General features: G+C 43.5%; 1 protein-coding gene across 1 annotated transcript in view; it reads right to left on the reverse strand.

Moving 5' to 3' along the window:
• SNX4 (sorting nexin 4) overlaps positions 1-17,493 on the reverse strand; it is a 57,678-nt gene extending 40,185 nt beyond the window's left edge. Inside the window, exons 1-2 of the mRNA XM_065413186.1 lie at positions 17,380-17,493; positions 9,641-9,759 (exon numbers count right to left, since the gene is read on the reverse strand). Of these exons, the coding sequence (XP_065269258.1) occupies positions 9,641-9,759; positions 17,380-17,493 (233 nt within the window). The remainder of the gene's footprint in view (positions 1-9,640; positions 9,760-17,379) is intronic.
• Positions 17,494-17,727: the final 234 nt, after the last annotated feature.

Below are 17,727 nucleotides of genomic sequence, written 5' to 3' on the forward strand. Positions count from 1 at the left end.
AATTTGTCTAGGTCCCTCTGTATACTATCCCTACCCTCCAGCGTATCTACCACTCCTCCCAGTTTAGTGTCATCTGCAAACTTGCTGAGGGTGCAATCCACGCCATCCTCCAGATCATTAATGAAGATATTGAACAAATCCGGCCCCAGGACCGACCCTTGGGGCACTCTGCTTGATACCAGCTGTCAACTAGACATGGAGCCATTGATCACTACCTGTTGAGCCCGACTATCTAGCCAGCTTTCTATCCACCTTATAGTCAATTCATCCAGTCCATACTACTTTAACTTGCTGGCAAGAATACTCTGGGAGACTGTATCAAAAGCTTTGCTAAAGTCAAGGAATAACACGTCCATTGTCTTCCCCTCATCCACAGAGACAGTTATCTCGTCATAGAAGGCAATTAGGTTAGGCAGGCATGACTTGCCTTGGTGAATCCATGCTGACTGTTCCTGATCACAGAATGCTCTATTATAAAGCTAAGCTCTGATCAATTCCCATGAGAATCAATATAAACTATGCAAGGGCATATTAAACTAGAAGCAGTTACATAAAAATGACACAAAAGGAGGCAAAGCTAGAATAATACTTCGTCTAGATAATACTTAGCCCTGCCATGAGTGCAGGGGACTGGACTGACCTTTCGAGATCCCTTTCAGTTCTATGATTCTAGAAGGCTGCAGAGGAGGGTCATTTGGACCAAGGACCTAACTGTTGTTTCTTCATTTCTCACAATACTCCCATAGTATCAGCTTTGAAAGGGACTGGTTGGCTCTAGCAAATATTCTTAAGGAATTACAATCTAACATGCATTGTTCCTAGTACCCATCAGTCCACTTATGGGGGGGGGGGGGGGGAAATCACACATCTAAATGAGAGACTAAATTAAGAAGTATTCAACAACAACAAAAAGGGAGGGGGGGTCACCTAAATCAATCCCTTACTTCCTACCCCTCAGCCCTCAACAGCAGAAGCACAAGCTTAGTCTACCTGCATGGAGAGAAGGAGGAATTACATATACTACTTCAATTACTGGTTAAGACAGAGTACCTACGTTCGTGGAAGTCGTCTTATTATTTGTGTTCTGGTAGCACCCAAAGCCCCAGTCACAATCGGGGCCTGGTTGTGCTAGGTGCCATATACACATATAGCAAGACAGTCTCTGCCCTAAAAAGCTTACAATCAAACTCTCTTCTTAGATTGGTTAGTGCAATAAGTATAAAAGAGTAAACTAAAAAGGCAAAAAACAAAGGGTAGTGATCAGTATGAATGACACACATCAGGTTAGTTCCCTTTCCTTTTAGTTTGTTATGGGGCAAGGAAGAATGGGGAGGGGGGCAGAAAGGAACATAGTGAACAGGGGAAGCGAGCCTGGCAGCAGAGGAACTGTGAGCGAGGTGGTCACACAGAAAATAACGTCCAGATTTCAAGTTGTGAAAAGCTGCCTGCTAACATCGCAAGCATACAGACACTAGGGCAGCGTTTCTCGCATGCGGTCACTGGGGGCTTTTCTTGCGGCCACAGCCTCCTGGGCAGTGATTGGGGGGGGGGGGGGGCAGAAGCAGCAGTGGTTGGACCCTGCCCCCGACTGGAGACACAAAAGCTGGAAGAGCAGGCAACAGGTGCAAGTTCCCCACCTTCCCAGGGTAAATGCAGGCAGCAGGCTCCAGCCACAGGGCTTTGAGCTCCATTCCCCGGCCGCAAGGGTGGTGGGCTCTGGCCCCAAGCTCATCCCTGTATCACTCCCGGGCTCTGCTGCTTCCCGCAGTGTCCCATCACCCCTAGCCCCCACTGACTCCGTACCCACCTCCCCATCCAGGGATTAACTTGTCCCCGGGCTTGCTGGGGCTGAGTAAGTCTGCTGTGAAAAGTAATATATGTATTCTTGTTAATATCACTTTTCACAGCAGACTGAATAGCCAGCAAGTTTTTTTTTAAAAAGCAACCAAAAAAGCAGAAGAAACAAGAAAAAAAGACAAGAACATGCAAAGCACCTTATTTGTGTTTCTATTCTGTTTAGGTCTAGTAAAGAATAGAGACAACTGTACATTATTTTTATTATTGAGTCTGCAAAAAATATCCTACATAAATAAATTACAATGATTTGGACATGTACTGTATATGTGCATATTTATTTGTTTTTCCTAAAGTTAGTTAAGTATTTTAGGGAAAATGTCAGAGCGGCCACCAGCAAGAGTTGGTAGCCACACTTTGAGGCCACCAAAAATGTGTTGAGGACCCCTGCACTAGGGTCCTTGAGTACGCTTTCCCCATGCTCCCTGCTTCTGCTGTTTCCAAATGTAGCTGGGGAAATCCCAGTTTCTTCCAGGGGCTGCCTCCACCATGGGGGATGCGGGGGCTGCCTCCACCATGGGAGGGCTTGCTCCCTCCTCTATATGTCTAGGGAGGACGAATTCTCCCACTCACAAAAGCCTAGGTCTGAACCCAGAAGCCAATGGACTGAATGCTCTCATCCCTAGAAGTGGTCACTCCAGATTAAGTATCGAGGTATACTGACATGACAGTATTCTATGGAGATGACTACAGTCTCCAGAGCTTTAATCAGGCACCTTCACAAGCATTAAGTTCCTTTTACGTATTTTAAAAAAAGATGCAATCCTACAAGACTTATGCTTCTCAAGCCTATTATTCAACTAACTTTAATAATGGTCCTAAAGCATAACTCCTTAACTAACATTTACAGCCATTTGTAGTTCAAAATATTCTTTGCTGCAGTGAATAGTTAAAAGAGAAAACACCACCTCTACTTTCCCCCCCAATTTTTTTGATAGTCCAAGAAGAAATGGATGATATGTAACTTGGAGAAATACACAGAACTGGAGAGTTTGAGTGGGATAAGACTGGGAAAGTAAGAGCGGATGCTTTTGCAGAGCTGTGATGAACAAAAACCATACAAATCTTGATTGCGAACCTTCATTCACAGAATTGTCTTTTTCAATAAGGTACTAATGAGGGACTGGAATTTTGTGGGGATGGATTTGGGAGAAGCAGGCAAGATGGGAGAAAGCATTTTTTTAATCTTATAAAATATGTCTCCACCTGGCTGCATTATGAAGCCATAAAATGTCACCGATTACAAGAATCCGTCTCCCGAGGAACTCGTTCCAAAAGGAAGTAGAAATTCACAGAGGTACTCATTACACTTAATACCTTCATTACCATCTAATTTTTGAGGCCACATTATGAACTCCATCATAAAATGCAAGTATTGTAGATCCAGCTTCAATTAAGATCATAATCACTTGTTGACATTCAATCAAACTTTTCAATTTGTTTTGGTTTTAAAAATACAATATAATGCTTGTACAATGTTCAGATAGGAAAACCATATGTTTCCCCTCGAAGTACAGTTCTAACAATACACTTTATTCATTGGCTGAACCAGCCTGCCTGGAAAAAATTAAATGACAAAAGTTAAAACCTTCAACTTTTACCTTCATAACTGATGTTATCATAAGTGATTAGGAGATTAGGTTACTCTAAAAGCCACATTCCTTTACCCTAATTCAAAGTGCCAATGTGAAAAATTTAGCTCATCTACTTAACTTCTTCCCATTTGCTATATAAACTAATGATCTGAAATGAGCCATTAAACAGCTCTTAATGTAATACAAAGAGAAATTACTGCATGAATCTTAAATGAGAAAGGAAGGAAACATATGAGCTTTATTTCCTTGTAAAACCAACAGCCCCCTTCGACTGTTTAAGCTACATGGTTAGGTTTTGCCTTTGATCTTTCAGCATTTGAGCAATAAATGACACTGTTGCTCCACTGAAGCACACCGTGTTGATCCTCTATATAGATGCTGTATATGTGTACTCTTTAGAAGAGTCATGCAGTCCTTCCTTCACTACCTCTCCAAAAATGGATCTCTATACTGGGGTCTCATGACAAATAGAATAAGAGCCATTAAGGTACAGTAATGTCAAACATCCTTTGCAAGTTACTGATCAGAGTGTGCCAAAATATATTGATAAAAGGTAGTTTTTGTTGGCAGAAAACACTTTTGCATCCCAAGAAGCACCAACTGGAAAAAAACAAACAAAACAAAACAAAAAAACAGGGTTAGCAGGGTTCATCCCCCTAAATCTCCTGAATAAGATTTTAGGACAAGGGTCAAGTCAACACATGGACTGAACCTGAACCTGTGCCTCCAGCAGTGGAAAGATATTTGAGAGAGAAAAAAAATACACACATACTTACCATGTTTAGTTTAGTATTATCTTAGAGTTAGCAGATATTCTTACTTTACATCGTGAATAGTCATCCTGCCTAATGGAGAGATGTATACAGTGTGCTTTGTTACTTTTTCTTTTTTTTTTTTTTAGTAAAGCCTGCGTTCTACCATCTTTATAGGTTACATCATACCTATCTGGTCATATGCCTTCACTATGAAATCTGAACACCTATGTCAGTGCTGACGTACTATACTGCCCACATGGAATAATACAGAATTGTGAAACTTACTTTATGTTCCACGGGGAAGACAGAAACCCTCACAATACTCTGGTGTAGGGGAAAGGGCACTAAGGAAGGAGCCAGCAGGCTATGGATTCCAGGATCACTTCTCTCACTAGCTGTATTTATATATACTTTAAAACCCCTTACAGTTAAGCAATGGCTCCTATCCCAGACCCTAGGGGGAGGCAAGTATTATTTCTCCCATTTTACAAATAATTTAGCTGAGAGCTTACAAGATCATTTCTACCAGAACTAGAAACAAAACTTGGGTCAAAGCCATGCTGCCCCACTGGCTTTCCTACTGAATGCAACAAACTAAGGTACTTGGCTATCCTGTCTAACTACTCCACACTCTTCCCAGAAGCAAGACTAGAATCCAGGAATCCTGATACCTGACTATTTGCTATGGTGGTAGAATGTTATGTGTTACAGTACTTCCCCCTCTACCGGCTGGTCTACATGAAGGCTAAAACTTTATACTTTAGCTCAAGTAGCAGGGGTCTGTATGTCTTAGGTTCAAACCCTGGCAACAACCCAAGTGACGGTGTCCTTATTGTTGCACATGATAGAAATTCTATTTTTCCAGTTTTCTTTTTAAGACAACTGGATTTAAAAAGAGAACCACCCTTGAACAGATTCCATGGTTAAAAGCCATTATAGTTGGTCAGTTGTGGCAGTGTGGAACACGGGTGGGCCACATTTCATTCATCTGTCTCACATTTCAGTTGTTTCTACCAGACACTGGCAGGTTTGAAAGCTGCTAAAGAGAGCTGTCATCAAACGAAATCACTTATATCAACATTTTCAGATGGGTACCTAAAGCTCTTTTATTTAAATTAAAAGTTGCCTGATTTTTCAGAGGTGCTGAATACTTGCATTTCCTCCTGCATGAAGCAGGAGTAGCAGGTGCTCGGCATCTCTGAAAATCAGGCAACTATTATTTAGGTGCCTGACTTTTAGGCACCCATGTTCACCCTAGCTTCTCTCCCTCATTTGTACAATGTGGATGGTATTTACCTACTTATCTCAAAGGGGTACTGCAAAGACTGATGTATGTTTATCAAGTGCTTTGAAGAGGACAAGTGCTCTGACAGTGATTTTATGGAAGCTGTGATATTGATACGCTTTCTCAGGACTGTTGAAAATAGAAAAACGGAAGAAAAAAAAGTTTTATCCGTAAGATCTATTGAGTCAATGCTAACAATGTAAACCAAGAATTTAAATAAAATGGGATCCTTTTGGGAAGTCCGACATCTGAGATGTGCTGGACTTTCGCAGCCTACAGTGCTGCAATGTGTTGTCAGAGAAAGAAATCCACACCAAGTTTTCTAATGGTCACTGATAAACAACAGATCAATAAGGAAATCCCATCAGATGATGGTGTGGGTGAAACTTTAGGAAAAGGATGTATGCAGTGAATTTTAAAGGAAGATGGAGATACCATCACTTGCATTTTGAAACAAACCAGTTAGTGGGTTTCACTGACTCCCAGGGATAGTTCGAAACACATTAGGTCTTCTCGCGGCTCAGTTTGTACGTGTGCCCAGCTTGGTATATTTCCAATAGCCACATACTTATCTTCCATTACCAAGGCACATTCATAAGAACGGCCATACTGGGTCAGACCAAAAGTCCATCTAGCCCAGTATCCTGTCTTCCGACAGTGGCCAATGCCAGGTGCCCAGAGGGAATGAACAGAACAGGCAATCATCAAGTGATCCATTCCCTGTCGCTCATTCCCAGCTTCTGGCAAACAGAAGCTAGGGACACCATCCCTGCCCATCTTGGGTAACAGCCATTGATGGACCTATCCTCCATGAATTTATCTCGTTCTTTTTTGAACCCTGTTATAGTCTTGGCCTTCACAATATCCTCTGGCAAAGAGTTCCACAGGTTGACTGTGCGCGGTGTGTGAAGAAATACTTCCTTTTGTTTGTTTTAAACCTGCTCTCTATTAATTTCATTTGGTGACCCCTAGTTCTTATGTTATGAGAATGAGTAAATAGCACTTCTTATTTACTTTCTCCACACCAGTCATGCTTCTATAGACCTCCATCATATCCCCCCTTAGTCGTCTCTTTTCCAAGCTGAAAAGTCCCAGTCTTATTCATCTCGCCTCATATGGAAGCCGTTCTATACCCCTAATCATTTTTGTGGTCTTTTCTGAACTCTTTCCAATTCCAATATATCTTTTTTGAGATGGGACAACCACATCTGCATGCAGTTTTCAAGATGTGGGCGTACCAGAGATTGATATAGAGGCAATATGATATTTTCTGTCTTATCTATCCCTTTCTTAATGATTCCCAACTTTCTATTCGCTTTTTTGACTGCCGCTGCCGCATTCAAGTTTAGTTCACTCTTAGTTATTTGTACAATTTGACTTAAAAAAAAACAACAACCCCATATTTAAAACCTGGACAGTGGAAGCCTTGGAACCCATGGATAATCGTAAATATAATGCAACTGTTACTGAATGTTCTTCTTTCATACTATTGTGAACTGAATTTTATTCCTTAGCTACAGAACATCAAAATATCCTATTATCTTCAGGCATATTGTGAAGCCCACTCAAATTTACATTTATGATGCAAGTTTAATAGCCTGCAATTACCTTTGTACTGGGAAGCCAGCACTCCTTGCAAACAGAATGGGATAAATCCACATTTTCAGTATTTGTCTGACAACTGTGTAATTGACCTTAGTAGTTGCTGACCACTGAATAAGAATCTGAATGGTAGCAAGCGGGAACGTGGGCAACGAGAGGCATCTCTGGCACTGGGAAAGAGCTGCGCAAGCAAAAATGATGGGAACTGGAGAAGGCATCAGCATGGTTTGGGGCTCTATAGAGAGACTAGAGTTGTGCTAACAACTGATTTTCCAGTTTGGCTGAACCAGAAAAAAAATTGTTTCAGGTCAAACAAAACATTTCATTCGACCCAAAATATTTCATTTGAAGGCTTTTCCTTTATAAAACTGAAGGAAAAATCAGTCTGAACAGAAAAAGATCAAAATGTTTGTTTTGAAATTATTGAAATAGAATGTTTTTTTTCCCCCAGAATTGTTTTGGTATTTTCAGCCACAACAATTCGTGAATTTGACATTATTTGCTAAATATTTTGGTCAACCTTAAATATGCATTTTTTGGCAAAAAAAGTGTTATCTGAAAATTTTGCCCAGCTCTAACAGAGGCACACCAGAGTGCGCTTCATATCACAGCTAGCCACTAGAACTATTTAGATTTTGCTCTTCCCTAGCTGTCAAATACAAATACTGGCAAAATGGTATTTTTATCTGAACAAAAGATTCATCACATCCCTAACTTTAAGATAGTCCATTTTAAAGAAAAAATAATCCTATGGTTTTATAAATGCACATGTAACCAACTACCCAAAGCTACAGTAGTGGGAAAGATGTATGTTACACCCATAAATACAAATAAAGCAGGAATTTCTCTCCTGGAGCCTCTCTTTTAAGAAGTTAAACTTCCAAAGTGAGAGAGAACCTGTACTCTATTAGCATATACAGGCATGATGCACAAAAAAGATGTCATGACCTATTCTTAGAATTTAGCATAATATATAACAGGTATTTCTGCATGAGTAAGTTGTAGCTTTACAGTATCAACAATCAGTGTGAAATAAATTATCCTACAAAGGAATGTTTGAAAGCCATTACAAATTAAAGAGCTGCTTAACTACTTAACAACGGGGTGCCTCATATCATGGGAAATGTCACTTATGTTGTAATTTAAATTCCTCACAATATATTAATTTTGTATCTGTGTAAAAGATCATTAAACTTTGTTAGTTTCACAAAGTTCTGTGTAGACCTCACCTTTCCAGATTTACTCATAAAATATAGATACATATACATATATATGCTACTGATGTCAATGGCAACAGGTACAGGACCCTATCTAGGGCTGGTTTGTGAACCTTTTACTTTTTTGAAAAGCAGCAATCTCCACAAGCTGTCCCATTGATGGGACCACTTAGGGAATAAAGTGCTTTCCAAAGTGAGTAAAGGTATCAAAGTGACTCTGCGACAGGTGGAAATCTATCTTGTGAAAAAGTCTGACCTGTTTTTATTTACAATCGTTCACTACTGCTTGAACATTTAAAATTGCAAACAGTCTTCATTGCATAGACAGAAATGTGTTTGCCATATTTGCATTACGTATACAGTTAATAGCACTTGATAAAAAAAACCATTTAAGCAACAAAAACAATTTCCAATTAAAACAACAACAAAAGGATGCCCGAATTGGTACTTGGTAAGAGGAGTAGGTTAATTAAATACTTACTTTAAAATGCTCCTCAAAGAGGAAAACATTAATTTGATTTCATTAGTACCATTTAAAAAAAAAAAAAAAAAGATAAAATTTAGCATAGAGCTAAATGCTGAGTTTTGACTTAACTAGCACAATTCAAAATATATGAGATCCCTTTGCTTTCCTGTATGCCAGATAAGTCAAATCATTATTTTCAGCCACAATGTACATTCTGACCAAGCACATTTCACCCTGAGAATCAAGCATGCAACAAGGAAGGTTGTTATTTAACACAGTGTCAAAAAACTCTTTCAGATGCACCTTCCAAAAACCACAGGATGAACAGTTACCTACAATATGGATTAGAGCTGCTCATCCAGAGGGCATGTCTACACTAGCGGTCGGATCGACGAGCAGCGATCGATCCAGTGGGGGTCGATTTATCATGTCTAGTATAGACACGATAAATCAACCACTGATTGCTCTAGCATCGACTCCAGTACTCCACCTCAACGAGAAGCGCAAGGGGAATCGACGGGACATACCGCAGTGATGACACCACGGTAAGTCGATCTAAATATGTTGACTTCACATAGCTGAAGTTGCATAACTAAGATCAATCTCCCCCCGGAGTGTAGACCGGCCCAGAGTTTCTCTACCCCTTTGTCACCTGCCACATTTTCACATAAAAAGTTGTACTATTTCCTACATAAATAGATCATTGTATAATTGAAAGCAGAAACTAACCCAGTTCTCTCACTGTAACTGCACTTGGACTCTAAATAGGAGTTTTAAAGAAATAATGTATAATCAGAAGCTATTCTACCTTTTAAAAAAAATAGCTCATCTACTAACCTACATTCATCTTAGTTCTTATTACCCACCTTGTCTCAATGAGGTAAGCAGTGTAGGTTTCTTGCATGTTCATGGCATTTCTTCCAGTCCGTTTTTCTGCTTCTGAGACAGTGATCTCTATTTTCTTTGATAAACAATCTTCCATCATCTTAGAAGAAAAGTTACAACGGTCACATAAGTCATTTAAGAAATATATATCAATTCCTTCCTCCTCCTCCCCCCCCCCATCAAGAGACAAGTAGCCGCTTTTCCCAATGTAACGCCGAGAATTATTTTATTATTTATCTTGCAGCAGCACTTAGAAGCCCTAGGCATAGATCAGAACCTCACTGTGCTAGCGATGTACAAACACAGAACGAAAAGACAGTTCCTGTCCCAAAGAGCTTACAATACAAAGACAAGAGACAACAGATGGATACAGACAGGTGGGGAAGCACAAGAAAAACAGCAAGAATATTCTTGCATCTGAAGAAGTGAGGTTCTTACCCACGAAAGCTTATGCTCCCAATACTTCTGTTAGTCTTAAAGGTGCCACAGGACCCTCTGTTGCTTTTTACAGATTCAGACTAACACGGCTACCCCTCTGATACTTAGCAAGAATATTGGTCAGTATGAGTGGCAGGCAGCAATCTCAGCACATCAGCTGTCTGACCACTGTCAAGTTGTTGTAGGCTTTATGGTAAAGGAGCATTTTAAGGAAGGATTTGAATAAGGTCAATACGATAGCTTTGCACATGCTTACAGGGAACTCCTCCCAAGCATGAGGGGCAAGACAGACAAAAGCATAAAGGTGCTTATTTGAAAATATAACAAGTGGATGATGAAAGTTGACATCAATGGTAGAGTGGAGGCAGGAGGCAACATCTCAATAGCATATGGTAGGCTGTGAATGGCCTTGAAAATGAAAACCAATTTATGTTTGATGTGATGCAGAAAGGGGAGTGAGTGGAGGGATGCAAAGAGAGGGATGATCTGATCAAAGCAATAAGATACGAAAGTGATTTTTTGCAGCAGTACTGCGAATGGACCTGTGTGGGGAGAGATTGCATTTGGTGCTCTACAGCAACTAACCTCTCCTACTCTACTCCAAAATGTAATCCTGCAGCTCCTAATTTTTCAAGTGAAAGGTTCATGCCATAAGCAACCTTAGAAACTACAGAAAACCTCAGCTCTCATGTAGAAAGAAATGTATGCACATATAAAGACACCTTCATCTACTGGAAGTTGCAAAGGGTGTCAACAGAAAACAGATTTACCGTACATACAAATACCTTTTTCTTTAGTGGGGGTTCTGCTAAAAGATGGTTTTATCACTGAACTTTTGGAGGGGAAAAAGTTTAATTGCTACAATATGAACAACCAGAGTTAGACGATACAGCAATAAAAACCAATGGCGGCTGGCCTGAACTCGCACTCCCTTTGGAGCTAGCATTGGTGAAAGACTTTCAGGAAATTACCAGTATAGAAAAGCAGAATGTGGCATTTGTTGAATAGTGCAAAATTCTACACAACAGTTTAAGACAAACTATAACAAAAAACAAAAGCCTTGTTCTACTGAAACTACATTCTCCCTACGTAAACTCACCCTGAAATTAGTCAAGTTGAATTTGGGTGGGTCACTGACACTAGCACCTCTACCTCTTGGGTGATTTTTAAACGAGTGCTAGATGTGCTAGTATCAGTGTCCAGCCCAAATTCAACTTGACTGATTTCAGGGAGTTTATATGGAATCTGGTCAGGACCTTGGTTTGTCATTTCAGCCAAGAGACAGACCTAGATGACAGACTCACAGCAGTGGTGTTTTTGTTTTGTTTTTTTTAAGTTGCTATAAAGATATATTGTAAAGCGATACATATGAGCTGTCCTACCCAGCATTACATGCTGGAAACAGCAGAATGTGGTTATGTAAATTATGGTCTAAGACTAACAAAAATATTCCAGGAAATGGTATATTTGAGGAAATGTAGAAAAAAAAAATCTTGCAAAGGATGTGCTAGCAATCTTTTATTATACATGCACATTGCAGCACAAGTTTCCAAAAGCGCTCTGTATCATCCAAATGAGGAGCAGGCTGTAAGGCTGAAATAGAGGCCACAAACCCCATGTACCTGTTCACCGATTATTAAGCCAGAAGGGACCACGCAGTGATCATCTAGTCTACATAGGCCATCAGACTTTCCTGAATTAATTCCTGTTTGAACAAGAGCATAACTTTTAGAAAAACATCCAATCTTGATTTTAAAAATGGTCAGTGATGGAAAATCCACCACAACCCCTTATAAATTGTTCCAATGGTTAATTATCCTCACTGTTAAAATGTGCACCTTATTTCCAATCTCAATTTGTCTGGCTTCAACTTCCAGCGATTGGATCTTGTTATACCTTTGTCTACTAGACTGAAGAGCCCATTATCAAATTTTTGTTCCTTATGCAGTGGATACTGGGGCCACTGGAGGTGTGCAAACATGGACCATCCCCAGTATATCCTTTTGGGTCAGTCACTGGAGACATTTTTTGCAACACATAAGGGTTGTGTAAGCACTCGCCCCGCCGCCTGCTGAGTCGCCAGGGGGGCCACGCCGCAGCCAAGCCGCTGGGGGTGGCAGGGGACAGTAGAACCCCAGCACTAGTGATGGGTGCTGGAGCCTTCTCCCTTCCCATTTTGTCACTGATATTTTTAGTAAAAGTCATGAACAGGTCACGGGCTTCCCTGAATTTTTCTTTATTGCCCGTGACTTGTCCGTGACTTTTACTAAAAATATTTGTGACAAAATCTTTACTAAGCATAATTAAAGCCATCTCCTATTCCCCACACTTCCCATCACACCCACACTCAACTCCTTTAATCAGATCACTTAGAATTATAGGGTCTATATTATTTGTGAAAGTGATACTTTAGAAGCAGATTATGTAAGTATCAGCCACCCTTGAAAGAGTGCTATTTAAGAGTAACTAAAGAATGAACAAACAGAATTTTTAAATATTTAATAATCAGATAGTGACCCTTCCACGAGGCATCTGTCTCAGGCAGCTTTAAATTTCCTACCATATCCCTGCTGTCCTGAGGCTTTGTATCATCTATAATGAAGAAGTTACTTTAAGACTCTAGAGCAGAGTTTGCAAGTCCCCTGTCCTAGCTGCTGGCCTTGTTTCCCCAGCAGACAGACCCAAGCTAACTCCTTGGTCTGTATCTGTAATCTGTTTCTTGCTCCGCAGCGCCTTTGCTGCTAGAAATAAGCCTGTGCCACTGCTAGGCTGTGCCTTCCTGAACTGTATCCTGGGCTGCCGGCTTGCAGCCACCCCACTGCTGCAGCCACCACCAGTTAACCGCCCCCCCCCCCCCCCCCCCTGGGCTGTCCCCCGGGCACACACCACTCTGCCCTCCGGAACTGCTCCCCCTCCCGATCAAAGAAACGGCATAGTGTAAGGTGCACCTATTAGAATCAGGTTCTTAGTCTAGATAAGCTGTCATTTCATTTTGCATAGCTGTGGTTAAGTTAGGTTTAAAGAATTGTTTGTATTGTGCTCTGTAAGTTAGGCTTAAAGAAAAAGAAAGGACTTTTTCATTCCACCTTTTGAATGAAATTCTTTGTTAATAGTTTTCATAAAAACAAGATTACTTAGAAAGTGCCAAAGAATTTTAAGATCCTAGTCTGACAATGCAATAAAGGTCTATATGTAGAGTGAACTAAACATTCTTTTGCGACTACAGTACGGGCCTACATCTACTACAACAGTTTATGTGATGTGCCCTGTAGGTTCAGCCAATTTTCAAGCCACTATTAGAGAATCACATGGGTGAGAGTACCAGGAACACCTGGCTACGTCTTAATTTTGCATACATATAGCTTACACTTATTTTCCTGTACAACACTAGTTTTCATTCATATAATTTTTTTTGTTAAAATAGTTCCTCTAATATAGACAGGGCCAGCTGGGCAAAGTTTGTAGTATAAACTCACCTGAATGCTGATAAGTCACCAGCAGACTACACTATGTGAGCCATGAAAGTAGACTAGGTGTGTCATTAAACCATCATTTTGAATCGGTTTCCTGACAGTCATCCCAATGAAACAGGTATGCCATTTATTAGGAGCCAACAAGGTGCATTCCAATCTATTTTAAAAGTTGTTTTAGTATCTTTTTAAAAGATATGACTATCAGGTAAGACCATCAGTGATAAGCTCCAAGTTATCACTGCTCCAACTCCTTTAAACAAATTTCTGTTTTATTTAAAAAACAAAGAAAATTATGAATATACATAGGTTTGGTGGTCAAAATTCACTGTTAGTGGGAAGAAATGTGTGAGCAGAGGCGCTCAGAAAGAAAAGTCTAATGTTATTTTAATATAATTCTGTTTGTTACAATACCTTTCTACTGTACCTTCCACCCAAGGGTCTAAAAGTGCTTCACATGTGCTAGTGAGTTTAGCCTCAAAACGCCCCTGAGAAGTAGGTAAGTGTAATCCCCATTTTACAGATGGGAAAACAAGGCATGTCATAGAATCATAGAACTGGAAGGGACCTCAAGAGGCCATCTAGTCCAGTCCCCTGCACTCATGGCAGGACTAATTATCTAGACCAGTGCTTCTCAAAGTCGGGCCGCCGCTTGTTCAGGGAAAGCCCCTGGCAGTCCGGGCTGGTTTGTTTACCTGCCGCGTCCACAGGTTCGGCCGATCGCGGCTCTCACTGGCCGCGGTTCGCCGCTCCAGGCCAATGGGGGCTGCGGGAAGGGCGGCCAGCACATCCCTCGGGCCGCACCGCTTCCCGCAGCCCCCATTGGCCTGGGACGGCGAACCGCGGCCAGTGGGAGCCGCGATCGGCCGAACCTGAGGACGCGGCAGGTAAACAAACCAGCCCGGACCGCCAAGGGCTTTCCCTGAACAAGCGGTGGCCCGACTTTGAGAAGCACTGATCTAGACCATTCCTGACAGGTGTTTGTCTAACCTGCTCTTAAAAATCTCCAATGATGGAGATTCCACAACCTCCCTAGGCAATTTATTCCAGTGCTTAACCACTCTGACAGTTAGGAAGTTTTTCCTAATGTCCAACCTAAACCTCCTTTGCTGCAATTTAAGCCCATTGCTTCTTGTCCTATCCTCAGTGGTTAAGAAAAACAATTATTCTTCCTCCTCCTTGTAAAAACCTTTTACATACTTGAAAACCGTTATCATATCCCCTCTCAGTCTTCTCTTTTCCAGACTAAACAAACCCAATTTTTTCAATCTTCCCTCATAGGTCATGTTTTCTAGACCTTTAATCATTTTTGTCGCTCTTCTCTGGACTCTCTCCAATGTGTCCACATCCTTCCTGAAATATGGAGCCCAGAACTGGACACAACACTGCAGTTGAGGCCTAATCAGCCCAGAGTAGATCAAAAGAATTACTTCTCGTGTCTTGCTTACAACACTCCCGCTAATACATGATGTCCACCAGAATGATGTTCGCTTTTTTTTTTTTTTTTGGCAACAGCGTTACACTGTTGACTCATATTTAGCTTGTAGATCACTATGACACCCCGATCCCTTTCTGCAGTACTCCTCCCATGGCAGTCATTTCCCATTTTGTATGCGTGCAACTGATTGTTACTTCCTAAGTGGAATACTTTGCATTTGTCTTATTTACTTCAGATCATTTTTCCAGTTTGTCCAGACCATTTTGAATTTTAATCCTATCCTCCAAAGCACTTGCAGCCCCTCCCAGCTTGGTAACGTCCACAAACTTTATAAGTGTACTCTCAGTGCCATTATCTAAATCATTGATGAAAATATTGAACTGAATCAGACTCAGAATTGATCCCTGTGGGACCCTACTTGATATGCCCTTCCAGCTTGACTGTGAACCACTAATAACTACTCTCTTGGAATGGTTTTCCAATCACTTATGCACCCATCTTATAGTAGCTCCATTTAGACTGTATTTCCCTAGTTTGTTTAAGACGTTATGAGAGACAGTATCAAAAGCCTTACTAAAGTCAGGGTCTTTAAGCCACAATTTGAGGACTTCAATAACTCAGACATAGGTTAGGGGTTTGTTACAGGAGTGGGTGGGTGAGATTCTGTGGCCTGCGTTGTGCAGGAGGTCAGACTAGATGATCATAATGGTCCCTTCTGACCTTAAAGTCTACGAGTCTATATACCACATCTACCGCTTCCCCCCTATCCACAAGACTTGTTACCCTATCAAAGAAAGCTATCAGTTGGTTTGACACTATTTGTTTTTGACAAATCCATGCTGACTGTTACTTATCACCTTATGATCTTCTAGATCAGAGGTGGGCAAACTACAGCCCGCGGGACCGTCCTGCCCAGCCCTTGAACTCCCGGCCAGGGAGGCTAGCCCCCGGCCCCTCCCCTGCTGTACCCCCTCCCCTGCATGCAGCCTCAGCACACCGTGTCGCCAGCGCTCTGGGCGGTGGCCTGCGAGCTCCTGCCGGACAGCGCTGCAGCATGGCTGGATCCGGCTGGGCAGCGTGGCTGCCAGTCCTGCTGCTCTGAGCGGCATGTTAAGAGGGCAGGGAGAGGGGGGCTTGGATAAGGGGCAGGAGATCCCAGGGGGCAGTCAGGGGATAGGGGGTGGTTGGATGGGGCAGAGGTTGTGAGGGGGGAGCAGTGAGGGGACAAGGAATGGGGGGGTTGGATAGGTGTGGGAGTCCCGGGGGGTCTGTCAGGGGTGTGGCTAGGGGTTGGGACAGTCAGGGGACGGGGGGGTTGGATGGGGGCTGGGGTCCCAGAAGGGGGCTGTCAGGGGTGGGGGGTCCCATGAGGGGGCAGTCAGGGGACAAGGAGCGGGGGGGTTGGATGGGTGGGGGGGTTCTGAGGGGGGCAGTCAGGGGGCAGGGGCTAGGCTGTTTGGGGAGGCACAGACTTCCCTACCCGGTCCTCCATACAGTTTCAGAACCCCCATGTGGCCCTCAGGCCAAAAAGTTTGCTCACCCCCGTTCTAGATGTTTGCTAATTGATTGCTTAATTATTTGCTCCATTATTTTTCCAGGTACAGAAGTTAAGCTGACTGGTCTGTAATTCCCTGGGTTGTCCTCATTTCCCTTTTTATAGATGGGCACTGCATTTGTCACAGATGGGAAGTCAAGGCACAAAGATTTTGCTTCTACGGTAAATAAGGGGCAGCCACTCTATGCAGCACTCATGGCAAGCACAAATCAGATATGACCAAACAAAGGCAGGATCTTAGCACCACAGGAAGAAACGTTACTTTTAGTAGGAGCGGGAACAGGGGAGTCAGACAAAGGTTCTGGCATTACAGAGAGATGGGGGAAGATTTTGCAAAGGGCAACACAAGGCACAAGCCAGCTAGAAGGGAAGGTGGCAAAGGAAGCTCCATTAACGGGCTAGTGAGCCGTCTGGAGAAGGATTTAGAAGACCAGGGCGGAGGAGCCGCCCCTAGAGAGGAATTCACAAGAGGGCAGGTGATTTGGGGAGAGGCACTTTCCACCTGTCGCTTCTCTACACGAAGCCTGCCAAGGCTGCCGCCCCTGACCCAGGACTCGGGCCACTGTCCGTGCCCCGCTCTGCCCAGGCCTGGGCTCCTCTCTCCTGCCCCCTTCCACCGGGGAGCGCCCGGCCCCCCGCGGCTGCAGCCCGCTCCACGCTACCCTCTGCCCCGAGCGGCCGCTCCCAGAACGGCCGCCAGCGGCAGGAAAGAGCGGCGCTCGGCAGAGGCGCCTAGGCCGGAGCGGAGCCCGGCCGCCTCCTCTTCCCCAGCCGAGCCGAGCCGGGCCGCCCCGCTCGCGGGCCGCCCGGTCCCCTCACCGTGCCCGCTGCTCCTCCGCCGGGTTCCTCCTCCGCGGGCCCGGTGCCCGGCTCAGCCTCGCCCGCCTGGCAGCTGTCGCTAGCGCCGAGCGGCTCGGCCTCCGGCCTCTCCATGGGGATGGGGGCTCGGCTCCCCCTCCGCGCAGGCGCTCAGCCGCGGCGCCTCCCGGGGCTGAGACCGGCCGGCTGGGCAAACTCATCGCAGGGCCGGGGAGACCCGCCCCGTGCCTCCCCTCGGGTCCCGGAGCCCCCGGCTCTTCCTGTCTGTACCCCGAGGGGATCCCCCTGCCAGTGACCCGGAGTAACGGGGTGCAGCCCCCAGTCCCCCCGCCGCTAACCCACAGGGAG

This window comes from Emys orbicularis, chromosome 11 (assembly GCF_028017835.1).
Source record: "Emys orbicularis isolate rEmyOrb1 chromosome 11, rEmyOrb1.hap1, whole genome shotgun sequence".
NCBI lineage: Eukaryota > Metazoa > Chordata > Testudines > Emydidae > Emys > Emys orbicularis.